The sequence below is a fragment of the Crocodylus porosus genome, unplaced genomic scaffold (genome assembly GCF_001723895.1).
Source record: "Crocodylus porosus isolate Cpor-Errol unplaced genomic scaffold, CroPor_comp1, whole genome shotgun sequence".
Taxonomy (NCBI): Eukaryota; Metazoa; Chordata; order Crocodylia; family Crocodylidae; genus Crocodylus; species Crocodylus porosus.
Genome location: NW_017728950.1, coordinates 48278167 through 48303173, shown reverse-complemented (window position 1 = coordinate 48303173; position 25007 = coordinate 48278167). Strand labels below are relative to the sequence as shown.

General features: G+C 46.1%; 1 protein-coding gene across 10 annotated transcripts in view; it reads left to right on the top strand.

Annotated features, from left to right (window-relative positions):
* The window catches only part of ADAMTSL1 (ADAMTS like 1), a 639880-nt gene that overhangs the window by 551575 nt on the left and 63298 nt on the right, over positions 1-25007 (top strand). For all 10 annotated transcript variants that reach the window (XR_002104654.1, XM_019554877.1, XM_019554882.1 and 7 more), the window contains 3 exons: positions 8127-8337; positions 18848-19027; positions 22587-22740. Coding sequence is in view for 9 of the 10 variants with exons in the window: in XM_019554877.1 (XP_019410422.1) it covers positions 8127-8337; positions 18848-19027; positions 22587-22740 (545 nt within the window). In the remaining variant the exon portion in view is untranslated. The remainder of the gene's footprint in view (positions 1-8126; positions 8338-18847; positions 19028-22586; positions 22741-25007) is intronic.

Genomic DNA, 25007 nt, shown 5'->3' with positions numbered 1-25007 from the left:
AGTGGTGCTGGCTCCTACCCTGGGGGTCTTTAAGAAGAGGCTTGATGCCTACCTGGCTGGACTCATTTGAGTCCAGTTTTTCTCCCGCCCAGGCCAGGGATCAGACTTGAAGATCTACAAGGTCTCTTCTGACCCTACTTCTATGATTCTATGATTCTATGAATCATCTTTCCGTATAGGCCTTGAATCTACAAATACTTTACTCATGGTTATTAACAACTAACTATATGGTCAGACTGGAAATTATTATTAATATTCAGTGTTGTTTTCAAAACCAGATATACTGGGAACTGAACAAATTTTTGGTTGTATATTTAATTAATTGAAAAATGCAGATTTGCATTAGCCAAAACTACTTATGAACTTTTGCTGAATTTGGTGACTTGTGTCATCCAGAAAGCAGCAAAGGGGGCGGGGGGGAGGGGAAGGAGCAGATAAATATTGGAAAAGTCCAAATATTTCATTTCCATTTTTTCAAAATGAAATCTTTTGGGTGTTTTTTTCATTTCAGAGCCCCATTTGGTTTCAAAATGAAACTGAACTGAACTGTAATTTTAATATGTTTTAAAGTTTTTAAAAAAAGAACCTGAAATGCGTTGTTTGAGTTTCTGACTTGGTAACAAAAGTCTAAAATCTGTATTGCAGTTTGACCAAAAAATGATTTTTGTACTGGTTTTTTTTCTGTTCAGCCAAAAAGCTGGAAAACCAATTATTCCCACAGCCCTAGTGATCATGCCTACTCTGAAAGGCTTAAAGGATGCCACACTATGTAATTTGATCAGGAATTTCATGCAGCACCTTTCATCACTCAGTTATGAAAGCTGTTGTCTTCAGATGAAGTCTCTAAACTAAGAAGCTTGTTACCTCTAGTTGAGGTAAAAGTTAAAGATCCTAAGGCATTCTCAGACAGCTGAGGAACTAATCTTCTATCCCAGTCAATATTTCTTATCTTGGTAAAATAGATTTTACTGCCCTTGGCTAACAAACGGAGAGTATAGTGGTTGATTAAATAGCCCTTCTGTAATGCCACTTTTCAGTTCATCTTTGTTCAGTGCTTTGAAATATTTGCTACCTAAAAGGCACCAGCTACAGAGAGTGTAAAAAGTATTGTTAAGGTTGTAAAGCTAAGTGCTCAGAAATCAGAAAACACCAAAATCACAGTCAGTACCATAGGAGGGGCAGTACCAGCAGTGCACCAGCTCTGGTTGCCCTCATATGAGGGGTGCCAAATCAAATGGAAGTAATGTTATGCAATAGCACTTAGGGGGTTGCTCTGCTCATAATCTGCAATGGGAGCCAAAATGCCTGGCTACAGCTTCTGTGTACATATAGTGACCCAGGCTTTGTGCAGATATTCAGTTTCTCCTGGAAGAGTTGCTACTGTCCCAGGAGAAACCACGCATGTACAGATATTCAGGCTTTTTCTCCTAGAGTAAAAATAGCCACTCCTGGAGAATAATAACCTGGGAACAACCAGGGTTAAATCAATTGTTTATACATGCCGTGGCTTCTCCAAGAGAACACGATCCTCCAGCTTTCAGCCCCACCCCATATTCCCTAGAGACTGTCACTCACTCTACTGTGATGATCCAACTGGGAGAAGAACATGCCCCCTTCACAATCCCCATGTTGTGCTGCAGGAAAACACAGCCCATGGGCAATCTATGTCAGCCAGTCAGGGCTACTGTATGCATTGCTGCCATCTGTCACCAGGCAGATGAAGGGATCCTGCAGAGCACACTGAACTATGTGCACAGAGCCCCCTCCCAGCTGCACTGTGTCAGTACTGCAATCTCCCCACTCTTCAGAGCCTCGGCTTTCTAATGTCAGTACATGTGGCTTGGGGCATGTTTTTCTAGCAGGAGACTAGACCTCGGAGAATTCTCCCAGACTATTTGAATATGCATATGCAGTCTCAATCTTAGTATGATCAGGTACACTTTGTTTCAGTTTGTTTTTTTTCCTAAGAGATACTTTCTACATTTAGGGCACAAAACAGAAGATTTCATTAGGGCTGTGCGAAGCTTCAAGTGGTGATTCAATTTGGAGGAGATTTGGCCGGATTCGGTGGCCGAATCTCCGAATCCGAATCAAATAAGGGGACCAATTTAAAGGTCCACCTCCAACCCCCGCCTGCTCTCCCAGTGCCGCCATGGCTGCCCCCGCCCAGCCCAGCTTGGTACTTTAAAAAAAGCCCCAGTGTTCACCGGGTGCTGCTGGGCGGGGGGCAATCCTCACAGTGTGGCAATGCCCCACACTGCCCCACACTGCATGGGGGTCTCTGCACGAGCCCCATCAATGGCCCCCCTGATCCCCCCCACCTGTCGGGGCCCTGGCCCTTTAAAGAAAAAAAGCAGAGAAAAGCCCCAGGATTCACCACTCCTGGTGCAGCCTCGGGGCTTTGGGGGCTCCTGCAGAGCTCCCCACATGGTGCAGGGCAGCGGGGATCACCCCTGCCAGCAGCACCAGTGAGTCCTGGGGTTTCTTCAGGTTTTTTTTCCTTAAAGGACCAGACCTGGCCCATGGGGGGCACCCGTGAGGGGGCTGGGGGAGCAGGGAGGGGTTGGGGGTTCATGCATAGCCCCCCCACACAGCATGGGGCAGTGGGGATTGCCCCCCACCCGGCAGCATCTGCTAAGCCAGGGATCTTTTTTCCCCAAGTGCTGGGAGTTAGGGTAGGGAATGGTCGTGGCCTGATTGATTCAGAGATTTGGGCGAATTGAATCAGGACACTGATTTGAATCACTGAATCGAATCGCTGTCCCCCAAATCAGCCAAATCCAAATTTGAAGTGAATACTAACCACTTCACACAGGCCTAATGTTCATGCAATATTTACTTACCTATTTATTGTTCAATGTATGTCCTCAGCCCTTTATTTACTGCACACTCTTCAAACCCTTCTCTGAATACTGAATTCTTAATTGCCTTATAAGGCTTAAATGGATGCATCATAAACAGTATTTTATTTTCACAGAACCCCTGTGAAATGAGTAGCCATTTACCCCATTGTATAAAAGACGAATCAAACAGTAAAATCAAAAGTACCCACTAATTTTGGTGTGTCCAATCTGAGCCAACCAGTCACCTATTTTTCAGCACACACAGCACCGTACACTAGCTGCATTCAAAGCAGTGTTTCCATTGGTTTCAGTTGCAGATATTCATTTTCAGTGCTAATGCAGATAGAGCCCCGGGGTTTTTGAGCCAAGAGTCCAAAAAGTAAGGAATGCACACTTAGTCACCACCTAAGAAAAGTTTGGCTTGGGTGGACTTGTTTGGCCTCACATGTCAGTCTGAGGCAGAATTGAATTTCCCAGGGCAATATTTAGCTGCCTTAACCAAGAGATCAACATTTCCCTTCTTGCAAGCCTATACCACTTCTGTTACATACCTTCTAAGTCTTGCAGCACATGAAACAGGGGTCTTACACAACCCCGATCCTTCCTCTGGAATGAAAAAGGCAGGGGTCCTGAGCAAAAAAATGGATTTTAAAAGTCTCAATAGAAAAATACTACAAAAAGAAAAATACTATATGAAATGAATATTATTAAATTTTGGCAACGTTATAAGCAGCTGAAAAAATAGTCTTAAAATGGGAAGTATCAGGCAATCTTAGTACTAGGTGGTACACCAGCTCCACCTATATAGAGCTAATTCTGTTTTCTGATGCTATCCATGATCTTTGCTGTCAACTGTTCATTGGAAAACAGGGTAGATTTGCACCTTATAAACCAGGGGTAGGCAACCTTTTTTGGCTGGAGAGCCAAAAAAATCCACAATGTCTACCTTGGAAGGTGCCAGAGTGCCGGCATTCCAGAAAAACAAAACAAGGGCAGGTGGTACATGGCAGGATGCCCTGCTTATGCCCCTTGCCCCCCCACCCAAAGCCCCTGCCCTCCCAGCCCTGATGCCCCTTGCCCCCAGCCCTGATGCCCCTTGCCCCCCACCCAAAGCCCCTGCTCCCCACCCTGGGCTCCATGGCTATCAACATTTACCCAGAACATGAGCCAGCTGCAGGCATCTCTTGCCTCTCTGCCTTGGCCCCAGCCTCAGCCCTAGGCAGGCAGCAGAGGCAAGAGACTAACCACACTGGCAATGCTTCCCAGTGTGCTGCCCTCATCGCTGCTTCTCCAGAGCAGGATTGGAACCCGGTGTGGCACGGCACAGAAAGCTGCCTGCTCTGAGCTCCCTGCTGCCCTGACTACACTTCCCCTGCATGCAGGGGCAGCAGCAAGGGGCACAACCCTGTGTGCTGGCCACGCTCCTCCCCTGCACACGGGAAGTGTGACCCAGGCAGCGTGGAGCTTGCAGCAGCAGGCAGCTTCCCTGTGTGGCCCCTCTGTGCGCCACTGCTCTGGGTCGCACATGCTGTGCTCCCAGCCCAGCTACCCGCCCCATGGCCCTCTGGAGTGCAGTGTGTGCAACCTGGAATGGCAGCACACAGAGAGGACAGACAGAGGGGCCACACCGTGGCTATCAGCAGCTACCCAGAGCCTGAGCCAGCTGCAGCTGGGAGGCTACAAGCAGCTGCTGCCCTCCTGCCCCAGCCCCAGCTGTCTCCCAGCCCCAGACTCTGGGAAGGCAGCAGGTGCAGGCACTGTGCCCATTGAGGTGGGGCTGGGGGTGGGAGGCAACAGATGTTTGTAGCCTCCTGGCTGCAGCCAGCCCAGGCTCTGGGTACCTGCTGATAGCCACAGAGCCCAGGCTGCTCCCAGCAGGACTTGTAGCCTCCCAGCTGGGAGCAGCTCAGGCTCCCGGCTGGCAGAAGCTACCCACAGCTGGGGCCAGTTGCAGCCAGAAGGCTGCAAACAGCTGCTGCCTTGCCATCCCCGGCCCCGGCCCCAATGCATGCTGAGGAAAATGGCCTCACGTGCCATGCTCAGCATGTGTGCTGGGGGTTGCCAACCCCTGTTGTAGACTAACCAAAGTAGATATATGTCTATATAAAGCATAAGCTTTTGGGTCGTAAAACCTACTGACTTTCCATATCACTTCTTCACCTTCTTGTGGTTACTCAGGCATCCCAACTAAGGACCAAGATCTTCTCTAACTAAACTGTATAAAAGCCAGGGATATTTAAAAAAAATACAAAGGAAGGATGAATTTTACCTCCTATTTCCTGAGCTGCTCCTCTAGGAACCTCCAACTTAGACCAGATGGAGAGGATTGTGAGCAAGTAAATGCTATGGATAGGGCAATAGATGAAACCTGTAACCCCTAAATTTAAATTCTGCAAAGGCAGGCCTTTTCTTATTATTGAAAAAATGACATTTTTCTTCTGAAAAATAAACAGACACCCTCTCCTGTAGAAGCCAAGAGTTAGGAAGAGTTCTTGTGGCATACTAGCTGCTTAGATGTGAACTGCCAACAGAAACATTGTGCATTTATACTAATAACAAACAATGAGTTACCAGAGGCAACAGCTATTACCCACACTTGAAGAAAAGAAACTCGGCAACTAATATAATGAGCCCTGTATCAAAATACATCCCTAAAGAGGAAAATGCCTTCCTTTCAGCACCCAACTCAAATATCTTAGTCTAAGTTGTGGCAAACACAGAGGGTAGCTGATATCTACATTAATTCTGACTGATGATTTTATGGTAAAATCAGCTTTTAGACCTCTCTCCCAAGGTCATTCATAAGAGAAGTGCACTTTGAATTAGCTTAACTGGCTGCCAGATGCCAGTCTTCTTCCACAGAAGTGTATTTATCAGACTCACTGGACTTTAAAGTATTATGGTCAGGAAAATGATAATGGCACCTACTTATGCAGTAGGTGTTCTTTTTTATCCTGGGTTAAAGAAATTCTTACTATTGTCACCAGCAGTACAGAGTCAAACTACTTAGAAATAGTGGCCTGGATTTCACTGACAGATGCTCATCTAAATTCAACCTGTAGGATCTTTCTTATGATGATGATCACCATCCTCAGCTGGTATAAATAGACTGAGACAGGTTTACCAGTGTGGTCCAGAAACAGCACAGTGTGGCTTTTACATTTCAGGCTGAATGCTCAGCACTATCATTTAGGGAGGAAAAAATCTGTGCTGATAAGCTGAACCAATTGGATCTGGAAGTAACTGAAAGAGAACAAATACAAACCCCAATTTTATCACTGGGGTTAGAGGGAGAGAAAATCTGCTACTTTATCTGTATTATCTCAGTGCCTAAGAAAGACCATTCTTGCTAATATATTTCTTGATGCAGGGTTCTAGTTTATTATAAATGTGTGTGCTGTAATGGAGCACCTACCATTTCTATTTGCCTTCTGATCTCAGTCTGTGAACCTAAGTGGGCCTTTTCTCTCCTGCCTTCTAACAGCTTTTAGTCATTTTTGCTGCCCCATTTATCAGCCTTCCTTCTTCCTTTATCCCAAACTTGCAGTGCAGGGTACATCTTAACTTTCCATGCATGAAGTTTGTGGCACTACAAAGAGGTTTGTGGTACCACAAACTGCATGCTCCTGCTTGTCTAGACACAGCCGATGTGTTCTATTTTTATGTAGGGGTGTTCAAGTCTAGCCATATTGTTTTGGGGCTCTGACCTTCATATAAAATTCATTTTTAATGTTTAGGGATGTGTACAGAAGTGCTCTATGCATGTTTTACAGTGCTGTAATTTAGAGCAGGGGTTGTCAACCAGAGGTACGCATACTCCCAGAGGTACTTGAGAAGGCCCTAGGCGGTATGCACAGGTGAGGACAAAGCACTGCCATGCACCATCCCAGGCTGCTCCCCCTCCACCCCATTTCACATTTGGCCACATGCCATCCTCCAACCTTGTGTCCAGCTGCTGGAGGTATGCTGCTCTGTGTCCAGCTGCTGGGGTTATGCCAATCCAAAAGGGTTGAAAACCCCTGGTTTAGAACACTTTTTATAAGCATGACAGAAATGCAGTGTTTTGGAATGGTAGGAGTAGAGGGCACTCTGAGCCTCCCTACACTTTCCAGGCTAGGAAGCAAGGGGGGAAGGGGGCAATCTGAAGCCTCCTGGGGTTTCTCCACTGGTCAAAAATTTGACCAGTGCACAGAGGTTATTTAAAGAGCTATAGGTTGCTAAAGTGCTGTAAAATACCACACTTCAAAGTTAATACCTCATTTAACAAGCTTTAATTTAAACCACTGAACCCATTTTTAAAGTGCTGTCAACTCATTCACTTCTGTTAAGTCACGGCAATAAAGCACTTTAAATGGCAACAAAAGTAACATCTGTACACACCCTATGTGTGTATGTGTGTGTTTGCATCTCTTAAGGCTGCTGCTGGCTTCCATTGGAGTATGAGGAATGGGGTCAGCTGCCTAAACTGGGGTCTGTATATAATTTTCAATGTTAGAACATGTTTTCAGTGATCTCAGTTCTCTGGACTAATTCAGAGAAAGACAATTGGGCCCCCAGTCCCCAGAAGTCTTTATTTCCAATGTGATGAAATTCACATTATTTTTAAAGGCTAAATTCAACCTAGGTTTATATTTGCACCTACCGTGACTCAGATGATGGAGAGGCCACATAGATAGCTAAGAAAGAGGGTGGCCTAGCTGTAGGCATCAAGCCAGTGACTGGGAGAGAGCTTGCCACAACCGCACAGGCATTCATTGAGGCCTTGGCAGTCACTCCCCCAGTGACAAAAAAACACTCAGGAGAACCACAGCAGGATGCCCTTCTAGAAAATCCTCCCCAAGGAGCCATCATAGGGTTTACACTGGCATCAGTCCCTGTTGAAATGGTTACTTGATTCTTTTCTGCCCTTTCAGAAAGGAATCAATCTATGTGAGCATTTTCAGTCTTGGAGCACATTTGCCAGTACTGCAGCTAGCAATAACCTTGAGTTACAAGGTATATACTTTTCCCTGATACAGCAAGATGTTTAGGGATTTGAATTTGATTTGAGTTTTAAATACAAAATAACAATAACCAGTCAGTGGTTTTCCTTAGTTTCCCAAATTCAGGCATCAGGGTGCTGGGGGAAAAGATGAGCAAATTAATTCTAACTGATCTGAAAGTGAAGCTTCTGGGTTTCTGTGCCATTATCGCTTCCCTACTCCATCTGTTGTTCGAATGAGTTATTGGTCATGTTGTTTTCATTATATGCTCAAGGACTTCCTTTTCCTGATCCCTTCTCAGATGGGAGATTGGAAAATGGAGCACCTGTAGTCTCACCTGTGGAGTTGGATTGCAGACTCGAGATGTCTTCTGTTCTCACCTACTCTCAAGAGACACAAGTGAGACGGTGATTTTGGCAGATGAGCTGTGCCATAAACCCAAGCCCAGCCTAGTACAAGCTTGCAATCGTTTTGACTGTCCACCATCCTGGTACCCTGCAGACTGGCAAGAGGTAAGAGCATGTTCCTAGTCCCATTTTATCCTGTTTGATGCCAGTACAAGAACCTGACCTACTTTAGTCTATGAATAGTTTAGCGCACATGAGAAGATCCATTAATCTCTCAGTGCAAGCTGGTAAGTTCATGCAAAAAAATAAAATGAATAGATGCCCGGCTTAAGAATCCCAAGGAAAGTTGTATCTTTTTATCTTATCTTCAACAAAGTCATCATAAAAACACAGATTGTTTTTCTAATTAAAGTATTTTTATTACATTTTTATTCAGAATTTTTTCACCTGGAAAGAACAGTATTACTTATGTACCTCACCAAATACAACAAAAACTGTGTTAACTGACACTTTATTAGCTGGAAAACTCTATTAACTCTATTAATCTGAGGGACGCAACAAACACGAAACCAGAAGTACCACTTCCGGGGGACTTCCCATTTTGCCACCACAAGCCGACTTTTTCTTTGCCACTTCTTTGACCCATGGCCCAGGGCAAACCAGCCTGCATGGGCCCCCATTCCCTATCCCCCAGCACACTAATTCCGGGGAGTGCACCAGACGGTGCACATTTGATTAACCAGATTATTTGATTAACCGGCATCTCCCATTCCTGGGGGATGCCGGATAACAGAGCTTTTACTGTACTGTTATTAATTTGGTCTCATACCACTAATTCTCTCTGGGCAGGTGAGCAAAGATGAGGCCCAGCCTCGGCCACAGTCCTCATTTTTGGGTGAACTTGGGGAGGGGAATAGGGACTTCAGAAACAACTTTAAATCTGAAGCCCTAACTGTTCTCTTGGGGCTTTTTATAAAAGTAAGGATTATCCTTGGTGTCCTTAGCCATGATTTCTCCTGCTCTCCAGTATCCTGGGAACATACAGAGCACTGGTCAGAATCTGGCACAGGATACAGGGTGACAGGAAGGCTTTCCAGAGCTGGATGATACATGCCTACGCATGCCTGCAGCTTCATCTCAACCAGTGCAGACCCCAAGGTGTGGGCTGTGGGGCCTGGCTGTCAGAGGAGTAAGCATAATGTCACTTTATTGTGGTTCTCGACCTTATTAGATTCAAGTCACCACTCTGAAAATGCCAGCTCTTAGCTTTCACTCATTTCTTGACTGCAGAAAAATAATACAAGAGTTCTTCTGTAGCAAAGAACTCAGACTACAAGTCAGAAAGGTTTTGATGCTATGTATTCCTATTTGAAATTTCTGGTTTTATCTTGTGAATAATCAATAGGTGTAACCTAACAGCACTAATATTGCACAGTACTCAATGGCACCCTTAAAAAGATCTCCACAGAGTGGAAGTGCTGCCTGCCCTGCCCTAGGGTGAGTCTTTCAGGTACAGGGAGGATTCAGTTCAAACAGAAGTGAATCTAGACTCCATGAGACGATGTCTACCTCACAACAAGGCTATGCCATAATTCCCTTGGAAGAATTTTCTCTGAGATAAAATTGTGGTAAAGTGAAATCCCACATCAAACCTAAGTGTCACTGAAATCCCAGTTCAATCCTTAGGCCCCTGCTACACATTACATATACTATGCAATTAATGCCCATAGCAGAAGCACTCATTTTGCTGCCTTGTCAGAGCCCAATGAATCTGTGACTTCTAAACACCTGTCATAAACCATCTCAGACAGGACATGAGAACATGATGATGACACAATTAACTGGTTAATCATGCAATAAATTCAAACCAGCTACGTACATGAAGTAATTATCACACAATAAAAATGACTCTCTAGCTATAAAAATAGCCAACCAGCTATAAAGTTAGCACTTGAAAATGTGAAAAAGCTCTAGATCTTGTTTCTATCTAGCTTGAATTTGAATGTGAAGGAAGGGCCTTAGAGTACCACATAAGTCTGTATGCTTGCCTCCTGGTCAACAGAGAATTTCATCTGCAGATCTCATTCCTTCTGGAGGTCTGCTTTTCATACCAAACCTCTCTTGAATTCTTAAATAAACAAAGAAAAGAGATTTATACTACAAAGGCTCAAGAGTGATGTTTTCTTCTCTGAGGCCCTTTGGCTAGGGACAGACATTACACATAAACCGGTTTAAGTGATCAGAAACTGGTTTAAAACTGTAACAGAACAGGCATTTAGTGCACATTAACCCATTTGAAAATGGCTGAAACCAGTTTGAGATAAACCTGGTTGAATGTAGTATCAGACTTAACTGATTTGGGTCAAACCAGTTTATACAATGTCTGTTCCAAACCCCTTTCTGGGTTAAGTTAAATCAGACTCCCCCAGCATGCTCTCTGGGCTGGGCGGGACTCTCTGCTCCACAGAAGGACTGGCCCCTCCCTGTGCTCCCTGGCTGTAGCTCTGGCACAGATCTGCAGGCACAGTTGAGTCTGCTGGCTTCCCTATGCACCCCTCCCCCTACCCCCTCTCACCACTCACTGCTTAAGCAGAGATCCCTCCTCCTGTCTTCTACAGCATGGATCATAGCCAGCATGTGGTATGCTAGCTCATGCCATGTGAGGCAGATAGGACAGGCATAGGGCTTTTCAGAGCTAATCAACAGCTCAGCTGGTAATGTCCCTCCATTCCTTCCTTTGAAAAAAGCTGTTTAAGAAGAGCTTGGACTAATGAGCGAGGCATTGTTTTTTGATGGGGTGCTAAATGCTGATAACAGATCTGATAAATGCTGTTATCAAGGGGAGATAGTTCATAGTTCATAGTAGCTAGAGTCGGAAGGGACCTAGGTAGATCATCTAGTCCGACCCCCTGCCTTGGCAGGAAAGAGCACCGGGGTCAGATGACCCCGGCAAAGTGCTCATCTAACTTGTAGATAGGGGGCTTCCTAATCACAGCATCCTGACATGACCTGGCCACACCCCTCAGCTCAGCCCTGTGAAAGAGAGGGCGGGCTGTTCTGGCACCCCACCCCCCAGCTTCAAGCCAGAGCCACTGCAGGCATGTGCCTGCATTTTTTCAGTCCAGGGGGGATGTCTGTACCATTACAAAGTGATTTAGCCTAGCCAGGTTAGATTAACCTGCAAAGATTGAATCAATTCAGGCTCAGGATTTTGAATGTCTGTCCCTAGCCTTTAGGTTTATTAAAGAAGGATGGTCTGAATTAAATTACTTTAAAATGATAAAATAATGAGGAAAAATGAATAGGAAAACATCTGAAGAGAGAACTGATTTTCTGGTGCTGACTATGGGAAGCCACTGTTTGTGTTAATGGGACAGCACAGCATTAAGCTGCCATAAGCAGGGAGGGGCCTTTATTCAGGAAACTTCAGCCTTTATTCAGTACTAAAACAAAGAAATAAGATGATTTATTAACATGACATTTCCCACTGAATGTCTGCAGAGTAGATATTTACAGGAAGTTGTAAAAGTGATCCTGGTATCCATTTCTCTTCAGAAATTCACTACTGAAAATAAAATAAACACCCTAATGGCTTTATCCTTGGGAGAGAACATTTTTAAATAAACAGAGTCTTCAATTTATAAGGATGTATTCTTTAATCATTTGGTATGCTAGACACACTGATATTTATCAGGGGTTTATCTGCTAGAAGCACTATAGGTTTTAAAGTTAGGCAATGGTGAGCTCTATGTGCCACCTGGACTCTTTAGGGCTGCTGGCAGAAAGATGTGTCTTCCTACAGAACCATGGGAGCTAAGAGGATTGTGCTTTAAAGCTAGATTTAAGCATTAGAGTCATAGCCTTGAGCAGATAGCAATGCAGATCTGCACTGCTCCTGGGGAACTCTGGGCCAGGATCATACTTTAGAAAGTGCAGTCACAAGTGTCCTACCAGACAGGGCACTGCTCAAGCTACCTCATCTCTTACAGCAGTCAGGCATTTCACTAAAGCCAGGACTCATTCTCCTCTATCCCTTCTCTAAAGTTTGTCCATTTCCCCTGTTTGTTTGAAGGGAAGGGCCTTCATGCACCCCAAGTGCAGGCATTTTAGGGGTCTATGATCCTTGTGCAGGGTCTGAGAATGGGGAAGGCTCCTTGGACTGGCTAACCTGGGGAAGTCTTGTTACTTTGTGTTAGTTTGTCAGGGTTCATTTAAAAATGTGAATAGACCAGACCTGAATTAAGGCAGTGTTGCCCTAGAAAACATCACAACGTGTTCTCTGTGAGCCTGCCTTCTACCTGGAAAGGCAGTGACAGATGGATCTTCCTTCCCACCTGGAAAGCACTGTAGAATGGGACCCCCTTCTACTGCCGGGATAGCAACAGGGGCTCCGTCTCCTTCAGAAGCAGAGCCCTCCTCCCCCAGAGGAATAGAAATAGCAACAGGGAGTGTATACTCCAGTACCCAGGGTGCACCTGCTTTGGTGGGTGGGCTGAACCAACAGTGATTTCTTTTCCTGCCACACATCCGAAGTGTACTGCTGGTGTGTTATTAGTGTAGACCTCCAAGATAGCAAGAAGCGTTAAGAAATTGTTGTGATGAATGGAATATTTTATACACCTTAGAGATATTGTTTAAGGCACTGTGCAAGTCTGGGTGGATATCACTGCTTCACTTGCACTCAGATAATGTTTTGAAAATTTGCTTTGAAACCATAAGGTCTAAAAATGTCCATTAAAATAGGAAAAAAAGTAATCTGAGACTCCAAAGTAATGACTTGACACTCTCTCAGAGCTTGTACCCATGGAATACATGGGTTTAAGCTAGCCCTGCCCTATAAGTAAATTCAGAATCTTTTCCAGTATTTGCATTACATTTGTAGCAGGCTTACCTTTCAGAGCTTGGGTTGAGTCTTAGGCTTGAGATGCTGCTGTTTTGATTGGTGGAGCCCATCCACCAATCAGGAGGCAGCAAAAGGAGTGAAGTCACATCCCTTTCCTGAGGGGAGGGGGAGAGGAGTTCCCCCGGGACCTGATTGTAGACTGTCAGGTTCAGAAGACTTCAGGGGCAAAGCCCTGAAGAGTAAAAAAGGAACTGCATGCCCAGCACAAGGGAGACATGTCGGGGATGGAGAAGAGAGAAGAGCAGGGCTTAGAAGAGCTGAGGAGAGCTGCTAAGCAGGGCAAAGCAGTAGCCCAGAAGTGCCCCTGAAGACTTCCATTGGCAGGGAACAGTGGACAGCTCCAGCGGCTAGGCTCTCGGTGTGCAGCATGGTGCACAGCATCCAGACCCTGGGAGCTGCATGAGGCAGCTCAGGTCTGCAACCTCTGTGGTGTGCAGCCAGAGACATGGTGCACAGAGCAGGATTTTTGAAGTGCTTGGACAGCTCAGGTCCCCAACCTCCAGCACAAGGATGGGAGCTCAGTGCAGGGAGCGGACCAAGCCCAGTGCTGCACAAGGCGGCCCAGGCCTCCACCCATAGCAAAAGGTTGAGTCCAGGGAGCCAGATGGTGCTCGAGCTACTGAGCCAGTGGCCAAGGCCAAGCCAGAGACCCCAGAAGCCCTGCATATTGGAGACCCGTTCCAGGGAACAGCAACCCCCTAAGCCCACTGCAGGTGAGAGAACAGCTTAGCACAGAGGACAAGAGCCACCCTCTGGACCTAGGAGCCATGAGTTGCAGGGAAAAAAGATTCCCATAGGAGAGGGGGAGTCCCCCCTAGTTGGTTCCACTCCTGAAAGTGGAAGTCCCATTGGGAGGGCCCCCCTGAAGTTAGCAGGTTCCTTGAAGGGTTTGGGAAAAGGCCCAAGAGCATTGGGGTTTCCCCTTGGGATTAAGTTTATCTTTGAGGTTCTTGTGCCTTAAGTGGTGTGATGTTTTGTGAACGCTCTTGTTTGAAAATTAGTAGATGAGTAGAACCTTAAATTTATAACTTTGACTAGGACTCTGTTGGGACCCCCTTTCACTATTATTCACCTGTTGTTTATATGTATTTATTTGTGGCTTATTGTTCACCTATATTTATATATATATAAATATAGGTAAATATATATATATTTACCTATAGTTTATCTGTTGGTAATCTTTGTTTATTTTGGGGTTTATCTGTTTCAGATCAGATACTTATCTGTGACTTACCTATATCTGGAGCACTGGTATAATGTTTTATAGCATTTACCCAGAGGTTATTGTTTATGCTATTTGTTTAGATATCATAGATAGATAGATAGTACATATGTTTATATCCATGTTTCTTTTCCTTGTGATAAGTTAATGTAAATAAATTTGTGTATAGTTAAGTCCCCTGGCTGTCCTGGCCTGGTTCTATAGGGATGGAGGGAAACTGAGCGGTCTGCAGTTCTCCCCACAGCACACTTGCCAGCTAACAATCCTCTTTGATTGGAAAAGGGGAGTATATATCCAGGTATACCTAGGCTACACATTCACCAATATGAATTAGGGGTGAAAGTTTATTCATTTCACCAGAACAAAATTATGAGACTGACAGATGAGAAGCATTTAGAAAAAAATCTGTTTTCTCCATCTACTACTCAAAACTTCATGGACCCTGAGGAAAGAAAAAATACCCCTGGGTTGTTTCAGCTGTTCCTCTTTGGGGTGAGGGTCTATTTTTGCATGTGTTCGCATAATGCATAGCAGCATTAATATCTGATCTATGAATGGAGTCTTCAACTGAGCCTACTAGTATCTCAATTTGTTTTCTCTGGAGCCATCTTAATGGGTTTGTCCTTGAATAGTAAACTGTTTTACATCAGACTAGTGCAGGTTCCTCCTTCTCTGGTTTTTAAGAGAATTGCAACTGCAGTGGTTTGATTTTAGACGAGAATTGTAACATATTCCTAGCCAAGTGATGAGTGCATCAGGCTGAGCCACTGGGTTTATAGAAGACAGTCAGGGAAAGCTCTTAAGTCTGCTTGTTCTAAAGTTTCTGTCCTGCTTGGGTAGAAAATGGATTTGGAGGAGGATATTTATATTAAAAAGAGAGGGGAGGTAGATTCCCTGGAAATTAATCATGCAAACTTACATTGATTCAAATAAACCTTCCTCCTTTCCTTTTGGACATTGCTGTCATGGACAGTCATAAATACAAAGGATTGTGTGGTTTGTTAATGGTTGATTATACTAACCTTGTAAACCAGTTGTTTAGGGTAGCTACAGATCATATGTAGCTTTCCTATGAATTAAAAATCAGAGAAATACCATAACAAGTCAGTAGTTATTGAAAAATTGGGGTTTTGAGGTTGGGGAGTTAACTTTTGGACTGTGTGAATAACTGATTTTTCCACTCGGCAGCCGAACTTGGAGAGTGCGGGGGGGGTGGGGATTAATCAGATTGGCTTGAATATAAAGAAGTCAGTTTTTCTCACCAAAACAAAGCAAAAATCAAAACAACCAAAAATTTTAGTTCAAGTAAAATTAAACATTGTATTTGACCATAACCTTTCACTTTTGGAGAATGTGTAAATAATACCATGGGAAGAGAGTCAGAGATTGACAAATCTTCTGGAAGAGATCACAGTGTCATATGTCCTGACACACAATAGGCCAATTGTAGGGTACTCACCTGTAATGTGGGGAAGATGGGTTTATTTCCTTTCCCAGTCTGATGGGACTTGAGTCCATGTATCTGACCTCCAGAGTAGTGTCCTAACCATTGTGTTAGGGTATTCAGGAATGAATTGTTCTCAGTCTTTTTGTGGATGTTGTTTGCCTTTGCATCAAATATGTTGTTTCTAAGGTGTGCGCCCAAACCACTGAACTATGGAGTTCCACTTGCTCTCACTCTTTAACTCCATACATATTTAAGTTTTTTGATACAAATGAAATGATGATGGAAGATATTGAAAGTCCCTCCCCCCTGTATATCCTGTAGCCTGGAAGTCAGACAAATGAAGGATCTGAACCCAAGTCTTCCACATCTTGAGTGAGTTTCCTAACAAGGTACAAGGAAGGGCAGCTTCTCCTTTAGCAGCTCTGTGAATCTAGGCATTTTTTCCCCTGGCCTTTTAATACCAGTGCCCCAAAATTAAATGTTTCAGAAATGTCAAAATAGTTTGTTTCAACATTTCCTTAGAAACAAGCTGCTTTAAGCATTCCCCAAATATTTTGTCATTTTCCAAATGAACTGGTTCAACATTTCTGAAACTTTTTATCACTTATGCTTTGTATGAAAGTATTTGGCAAATTCAACCTGAATTCACGATGAGTTTCAGATGCTTCTTGAAACAACATTTTTCACTCAGCCCTAGGTAAGTTTGTGTGCTAAATGAAGAACAGTTGCAGAGTAAGCCAAAACAGCAGCAGGCACTTATCCTTGTGCTGTTTGTTAGGGTTGTGCAAAATTTTGCCGAGTGCTTCATTTCAAAGCTCTTTTAATGCGTTTCGAGCTTGAAACAGCTAAATCTAAAAGAAACAAAAGACATCAAAACAGCTTCGAAATGAAGCGAGTGCAATCAAAACATTTTGAAAGTTTCGAAGCTGGGCTTATTTGGCTTCAGTGCCGGTCCCAGCTGGCAGTGGCAGCCTGTTGTCATCCTGTGCACATATCCGGGGTCCTGCACCACCTGGGAGGAGTCTGGCACAGCCCCACAGCCCTCCCAGTGGTGTGGGACCCTGATCCTGTGTGCTGGACGAGAGGAGGCTGCCACTGCCGACTGGGACCAGCGCTGGGCGCAGCCCACACCCAGTGCCAGGAAGATTGCTGCTGGTACTGGCCCCAGGAAGCAGTGGCAGCCTCCCGGGAGGGCTGCGGGGATGTGCCAGATTCCTCCCGGGGGCGCAGGCTCCCAGATCTGCCTGCTGGATGAGAAGAGGCTGCCACTGTCACCTGGGACCGGTGCTGGGCACGGGCAGCAGCCTCCTGTCATCCAGTGCACATGTCCGGGGCCCCACAGCTGCGGGGCTGTGCCTGACTCTTCCCAGGTGTGCAGACCCCCAGATCTGTGTACTGGATGACAGGAGACTGCCTCTGCTGCCTGGGGCCAGAGGCAACAGCAGTCTTCCCAGTGCTGGGTGCAGGCTGCACCCAGTGCCAGTCCCAAGCAGCCTCCTCTCATCCAGCATGCAGATCTGGGAGCCTGCACCCCCAGGAGGAGTCTGGCAGAGCCCCACAGCCCTCCCGGGAGTGTGGGATCCCTAATCTGTGTGCTGGATGAGAGGAGGCTGCTGCTGCTGCGTGGGACTGGCACTAGGTGTGGGCAGCAGCAGCAGCAGCAGCTTCATGTCATCTGGCACACAGATCTGGGGGCCCACATTCCCAGAAGGGCTGCAGGGCTGTGCCCACCTCCTCCCGGGGGTGCGGGCCCCCGGATCTGTTGCATTCATAGATTTCATAGATAGGGCTGGAAGGGACTTCGGAAGATCATCGAGTCCAGCCCCCTGCCCCAGGGGCAGGAAGTCAGCTGGAGTCAAAGGGTCCCAGCAAGATAAGTAAATCCCAGCAAATGTCTCTTAAAGGAGTCCAGAGTAGGTGCTTGCAACACCTCTGACAGCAGTCTGTTCCAGGCCTTGGGGGCTTGGACAATTAAGAAGTTCTTCCTTATGTCCAGCCTGAAATGGTCTTGGAGGAGTTTGTGACCATTTGACCTTGTCATCCCCTGGGGCACTCTAATGAACAGGAGTTCCCCCAGATCATGATGTATACTCCTTATATACTTATAGGCAGCCACCAGGTTCTCCCTAGGCCTGCACTTTTCCAGGCTGAAGAGTCCCATAGCGCTCAGCCTCTCATCATAAGACCTGTCTTCCTGCCCTCTGATCATGAGCGTGGCTCTCCTCTGGAGTCTTTCAAGCTTCTCCACATCCTTTTTAAATTGTGCAGCCCATAATTGGATGCATTACTCCAGCTGCAGATGACAGGAGTCTACCACTGGTGCCTGGGGCCAGCAGCAGCAACGGTCTTCCTGGTGCTGCACCCAGTGCCAGTCCCAGACTGCAGCCTCTTCTCATCCGACATGCAGATCTGGGGGCCTGCACCCCCAGGAGGGCTGCGGGGCTATGCCGGACTCCTCCCGTGGGTGTGGGCCCCCGGATCTGTGCACCAGATGACAGGAGGCTGCTGTTGCTGCTGCCCAGTGCAGGTCCCAGGCGGCAGTGGCAGCCTCTTCTCAACTGGAATGCAAATCCAGGGGCCCACACCCCCAGGAGGGTTGTGGGGCTGTGCCAGACTCCTCCCAGGGGTGCGGGCCCCCGGATCTGTGCGCCAGATGACAGGACACTGACGCTGCCGGCAACTGTCAAAAGTTTTGCTTTGAACAATTTGAGGTGCAGTTTCACAGAACCCTCTGCACCTTTCTTCTTGAAACTTGGCAGGCTTCATGCCCTCAGAACAGGCCACCTTCCTTGCAATTTTCATCCAAATCAGGCAAAAAATGGCAAAGTTTTAGGCATTTTCATGGTTTTCCATTATTGCCTATGGGCAAAATGACTAAATGCATCGAAACAGCTGAACAGTTTCAATGAAATGGAATGGAACAATGCTTGGAAATGAAATGAAATGATGAAACAAAACACTGTCCCTTCAAAATGGCAAAACAGACATCAAAATGAAACAGTGGTGTTTCGCACAGCCCTACTATTTGTGTCTTTGGCCACAACCGGTGTAATGCAAAAACTGATGTTTCCAACAACTTCAGCTTCTTTTGTTCTCCACACAGTGTTCACAGACCTGTGGAGGAGGTGCTCAGAAGCAAGATATGCTCTGCAAGCAGCGTCTGGCAGATGGAAGTATTTTGGAGCTTCCAGAAACCTTCTGCTCCTCTCCAAGGCCAGTTTCCCATCAAGCTTGCAAAAATGAGGGCTGTCCTAATGAGTGGCTTCTCTCTAACTGGACTCAGGTATGATGTTTGCATATGAATAAATATAGGTCTTATTGTCCAATCCCTCTTTTTGAGTTATTGAAGTGGAACGTCATCAAGAGAGTTCGGATAAACTATACCTTACATGTGTATGTGGGAACTATACCTTCAAACTACAGGAAGAAAAGTTCGTGTTGTCCAGCTTCCTCCCACTGTTCGGTTCCATTGGTTCCATGGATAATGATCTGTGTGACCATTGTCTCAGTTCCCCCTATTTGGAAACCAACTCTACTGATATGTTTAACCCCTTCAGTCAAACCATAAAGAGTTTTCTTGGTCCCCTGACATGTTACACTTAAGAGGTGATTAATTGGCTAACCATGTCGTAAGTAGTGACCTGGCCACATGTTCATTCATTTATATCAGGACTCGGTGACAAAATTATTACACAAAAATATGTGTTTGGTTCCTATAATTCCTTTAATTGAATGTGTAGCTGGTGTCTGAGCCTCCAGAGCACAGTCTTGTGTGCTTCAGAGGCTGAGAGCACTTGTGAACTGATCAGAGCTCTCACAATGTCTTCCCCAGGCTGGTAGCCTGTAGCAGAGCACTAAGGTACCTGCTACTTGTAGAGCCGGAATAACCACTCAGGTGCCAGTTGCTAGGGCAACTGGAGGGAGCCAGTGACCCACACCTGCTAGCAGTCAGCTGACCAGAAGGGGCAGGACCTGGCTCCCATTTAAACCCCAGGACTGAGTCCAGAGAGGCAGTTCCTTGCTGGCAGCCAAAGGGGGAAGGAGCTCTGCTGGAGCGAGTAAAAGGAAGATGCCTGAACTATAAGGGCAGCTCCGGAGACTTGTAAGGGATGGAGCAACGTTGGGGGCATGAATGAGATTTTAGCTGGACAGTTTGAAGTTATGTTATGTCATAGGGGCTTGTGTTTTGTTTGCTGTTAATTCCAGAGGTTTTAGGTGAGGCTATTAGGGGTTGGAGGAGGCCTCATAGGGGACCCCTGGCATTGTGGGAGCTCCGGCCCCAGAGATGGGCAGTGAGAAGCCCCAGAGAGGGGGCAGGGAGAAGCCCCAGAGAGGGGACACAAACCCCCAGCTCCAGCGAAGTGCATTCTTAAAAGCCAGGGAGTTCTGGTGTGCCTGTGGTGCAGAGTTATTCTGGTCTTGGTTTTTTTGTGGCCTGGGAGGCAGCAGGCTCGGGGTCATCCCCTGGTTTTGGGCTTGCGGCCCTCCAGCTGTGGGGTGGGCGCCTGGGCCCTCTGGACCAGGCTCCAGAATGGAGCAGGAAAAGGGGCCCTGGGCCTGAAGACAATGGAAAAGGCTAGAGCCTCAAAGTCAAACCCTGTTTAGTGGGTTTAGACGGGGAGGCCTATCTAGAGAAAATCAGGGGTCAGTCCCACATAGGGGAAAAGCCCCAACATATCCAATACAATAGGATATTGTAAACAGCCTCCTGCTCACAAGAACATGATCCTAATTTCCATCAAGATGTGGCAGGAGAGTATAGGGCAGGACATAAGAACCCCAAAGAAGGATCCAAGGGCGCCCATGCAAGGCACGGAGTACTAGGAAGATGGCACTGGAAAGGGCAACCTGTTACAGATCCCCGGTCAGCTGATGAAGATCCCAGCCATGGGAGCAAAGATTGATGGTAAAGGAGGAGCCTGGGATCAGGATCACCTTCACCTGCACTATGTGGGATCTGATGCTGAATCCCAAAATTGTGTCTCAATTGTTGGGATCACATATGGGATCCTATTGCATCTTCTTTTTATTGTCTGTCAGTGATCTGAGTAGGTAAACAGTCCATTCCCCTTCCCCCACCCCTCTAACCAATTTTTTTTGCCTGCATTAATGTAGGGCAGTTTCAAAGTTCTTCCACAGGCTAAACACTTCTTTCCTTACTATGTCCAGGTTCCCAGTGTGGAGGCAGGTTAACACCAATAATTATTTTCTGTAGGGCTCACCTAGTCTTTTCCTTAATTCCTTAATTTCCTTAATGGAATCCTTCATCAGTCTCTGGAAGCATCATCATAGGCCCCTAAGTTAGATTAGGCACCAGGCCCCAAGCCTATCTCACTTCTCCCACCTGAAACTACTGCTTTCTCCTGCTTTCCCCAAGCCTTAAATCCTGAACCCTTAGTGTCAAGTTCACTAGCAAACTTCTACTGTACCAAAGTGACTTGCACTTCCTTAAAGTTTCTTCTTATCCTGGGTCTTCCCAAGCCCCTTACCTAACAAAGTAACCTTGGCTGCTTTTGCAGCTTCTTTAAAGCAGAGCTCTACATCACCTAACTTGACAAATCCATCATATCTCCTACCTATGAAAAGAAACCTGCTGCTTTTTATCTTGTTCTCCTTCTTCCCAGCAAACCTTGTTCTCCATCTTTGAACTACAAAAACTACAACCCTTAAAATGCCTGGCTTTAAAGAGAATACAGTCATTTGACAGGAGAGCCGGGATGTGCCTGCCCTTTGAGGCACAGTAGATCCTGCTACATTGTTTGTTCACTTGTCAAATTCTGCTCTTGTACTCATACAAGCTCACTGACATTAAAGGACTGTGTGTATTTAAAACAGGAGTAAAAGTTGGCCATTTGTCATGAAAAGAATTACTTTTCACTTACACTCCTGAAACTGAAAACAGAATTTAGTCTTTTACTGCCAGGGTTATGTGTTAACTCATCCTGTTATATGAATTCCCCCTGCTATTCCTTCACACACTGAGACAGTTAATACCTTAATCATGAAGGAGGCACCAATCGTGCTGGGAAAGGGAGCTGTTCTACTTTGACCCCAAGACATTCTAGTCAAATAAATGCATGTTCTAATGAAATCTGCTGCCAGGACGCACACCCATTCTGACAGTTAAAAGGGTAATTCTATTCCCATTCCTCAATCTGTCCTCCTTCACGAGTGCAGCTCCAACATTTTTACTATACATGGTTTACATTAAAATCCATATAACTCATGTCTTCAAGCTAGCATTCTTAAATATTGAATCTTATTTTTCTGCCTTTTGTTTGGAGCTGTCTTTCGGGGCAGGGAATGCACAGAGATGGTATATCATTTTCAACTCTTTTCCTCCTCCTCAGTCTGTCTCCTAACCTCACTCCAGTGGATACATATATGCAACACTGGCATATATGTATATAAATGAAATTAATTAAGGACTCTGGCTCCCAAGAAATTGTGTACATTGAGCAGCATGATCCAGGATTGGGGCTGTCCTGCTTTTTGAGCATGTGACCATACCTCAATGGATTCTGCATGGCTATAAGGGAGTACTTTTCCCTCCACCATGTGTGGCTGCACAGTAGCTACAAGCAGTGACAATCCCCATGCTGCCCACATTCTACTACAACGAATGGTGCACAGAGATAATGATGCTAAAGAGAGAACAGGAAAAGTCAGTTGTACAAAATCACTTGGACATTATACTGTCTCCTTTCTCTACATGAACATGTACTGTTTTTTCCACAGGACCCTTACAGAGATTTTGGGAGGATGCAGTATCACTTACTGTCAATGTGTCTATGGATAGGGGTTTGCTCCTTCACATTCTGTTTCTTTTTTTTTGGTCCTAGTGTTCGGTGAGTTGTGGAAAGGGCACCCAGACTCGAAATGCCATTTGCAGGAAGATACTGAAAACTGGGGATTCTGTCATCATCAATTCCTCTCTGTGCCCACCTTTGCCTTTTTCTTCTTTGGTCAGGCCCTGTGCACTATCCATATGTGCAAGTGAGTACACAAGAAACATGGGTATCTTTGGCTAGGTACAGACATTCAGAAAGCCTAAGGGAGCCGGGGAAGTGGGGGTAGAGAGACCACACAAATCTTAGACCAGGTTCTGACATTTTTAAACTAGTCTATGTGTGCCAAACCTCTGTTCTGTTATGGATAAAAACTGGTTTTGTGTGCTGAACTTCTGTTCTGTTATTGGTATAGATCAGTTTCCAATTGCTTCTACCAGTAAAAGTCTGTACCTGGCCTATGTGGGGAGAAGGCAGGAGCTGCACCTCTGGGGATTTTATGTAGCAAGAAGCTTTTCCTACCCAATGATGTTACGAGCCATTATGAAGGTGCCTAGCACCTTGAATGACTGAGCCCTGTATTTCCTTTTGGGTTCCGGGGGGTGAAAATTGACTTATTTGTAAATGCTGCTGTGTGACATGCTACAGAGAAGAACAAGACAAAGTGTATATGGGAGGGCAGGGAGTGAGAGTCCAAATAATTATTATTTGAGCTGGGTCTAAACCAATGCCCTTGAATTAGAACCATTCTTATTTTGGTGATGGGTGACTCAAAACTGAGACCCAAATCCACATCTATATTTCACAGTTTTACGGTGCTGCAGGCTGTACCTTACAGCACAGTTTCCTCAAGACAGCAACAATGTCCTCTCCTCTAGGGGACTGTAACCAGTGGGTGTCTGGGGTTGCTGTTACACCCCCTTTTTTGATGTCTTATCATGCTTCTGCTCCAGCCTCCAAGGGTCTTACCCCATTTCTCCTCGCCTGCCATGCCTCGTTGTTAAAGTAATGAGGAGAAACTGCCCCCTGAGGCTAGTGAGTTTAGGTGTTCTCATTCTCTCTCTGTCTTAGTATTCACTCTCTCCAGCCCTACATGCCTTAAGGGCTAAATTTATGACCTCCAGCCACCCCACAGGTCATGCCCTGCGGGTGTAACTGACTCACTCAGGTTGGGCACTCTGCCCTCAAGCCAATGCTTGTTCACTCCATGCCTTCACACACTTGTTCGGGTCACAGCCATCCCAGTCTCTGCCCCTTTCCTCTAGCTGACCCCTTGCTGCATAAGCTCACCGCACCAGGCCAGGTTCCTGGGTCCCAGCCCTGTCCATCCAAGCTCTTGGGGTTTCCACATCTGGCCTCTCACTCAGAGTCCCTGGCCCCAGAGTTTGCCCTTCACAGGCTACAAGCCCCTGACCTTGCTTTACCTTTCACAGGTGTCTTTATCAACCCATTCTCTTGGGGTCTCTACCCCTTGCCTCTCACTCAGGGTTCCTGGCCCCAGAGTTCACCCTCCATGAGCTACAGGTTCTAGGCATTTATTTCTGTCCCTTTTGGGCTTCAAGTCCCAGGCCCTGGTTCTCAATGCTGGACTCCTTGGCTCCTGTCTTCACCCTGCAAGGGCTTTGGGGCCTGACCAGTGTCCTGAGCCTGACACCTAGCAGTACTCAAGGCAGTCAGGTGTCCTTTGGTCCCTAATGGGACCTCTGAAAACCACTCCTTACATTTCTACCCAAACCACCAATTTAGCTGGCTCCTTTCTGCCTAGGCACATTGGGCCAGGCCAGGCCCCTGGGTTCCAGCACTTGTCTCATCCTCTTGGGCTCTAACTTCCAACCCCTTGGACTTTGGGTCCCTGCCCCTAGCTTATGCCCCCCTCAGGCTATGGGCTTCAGTCTTCTCAGCCTCAGGTCAGCTATTGCCTTTCTCGGGCTTATGCTCTAGCCCTCTCAGTCTCAGGCCTGCTTTCGCCCGCTCAGGTCCCATGCTCCAACTCTGGCATGGTTCCCAACCTCACATGCCTCTCAGGCACTAAACTGCAGTGCACCCGTCTGCCAGGAGCTTCTCTATAACTCTCTGCCCTAGAGGTCTTCTTTTAGCATCTCACAGAACCAGACTGATTGCTCTGGCTCAGGCCTTGGGCTTATATGGCTGGAAGCCGTGGCCCATTTTATGACTCACTGAGTTCTGTATATGGTTTTCCTTGTCAATAATGGGTTAGCCTGCCTTCCTGAAGCTGTGGCCAGCTATGTCTGCTGGATCTTTTTAAAGGAGCAAGAGCCTCCTCGTCCCCTGCCACAGTTCCATTTTCTCCCTTTCCCTTACTCCCCAAGTAATAGAGTCTGGGTTCCTTATTATAAGAACCCATTAAGGAGTAAGGGAAACATTTGAAGTGTATAACACTGAGCAGGGAGGCTCTGTGCTTAGGGTGGGAGAAGATCAGAGTTTCATAGTTTCATAGTAGCTAGAGTCGGAAGG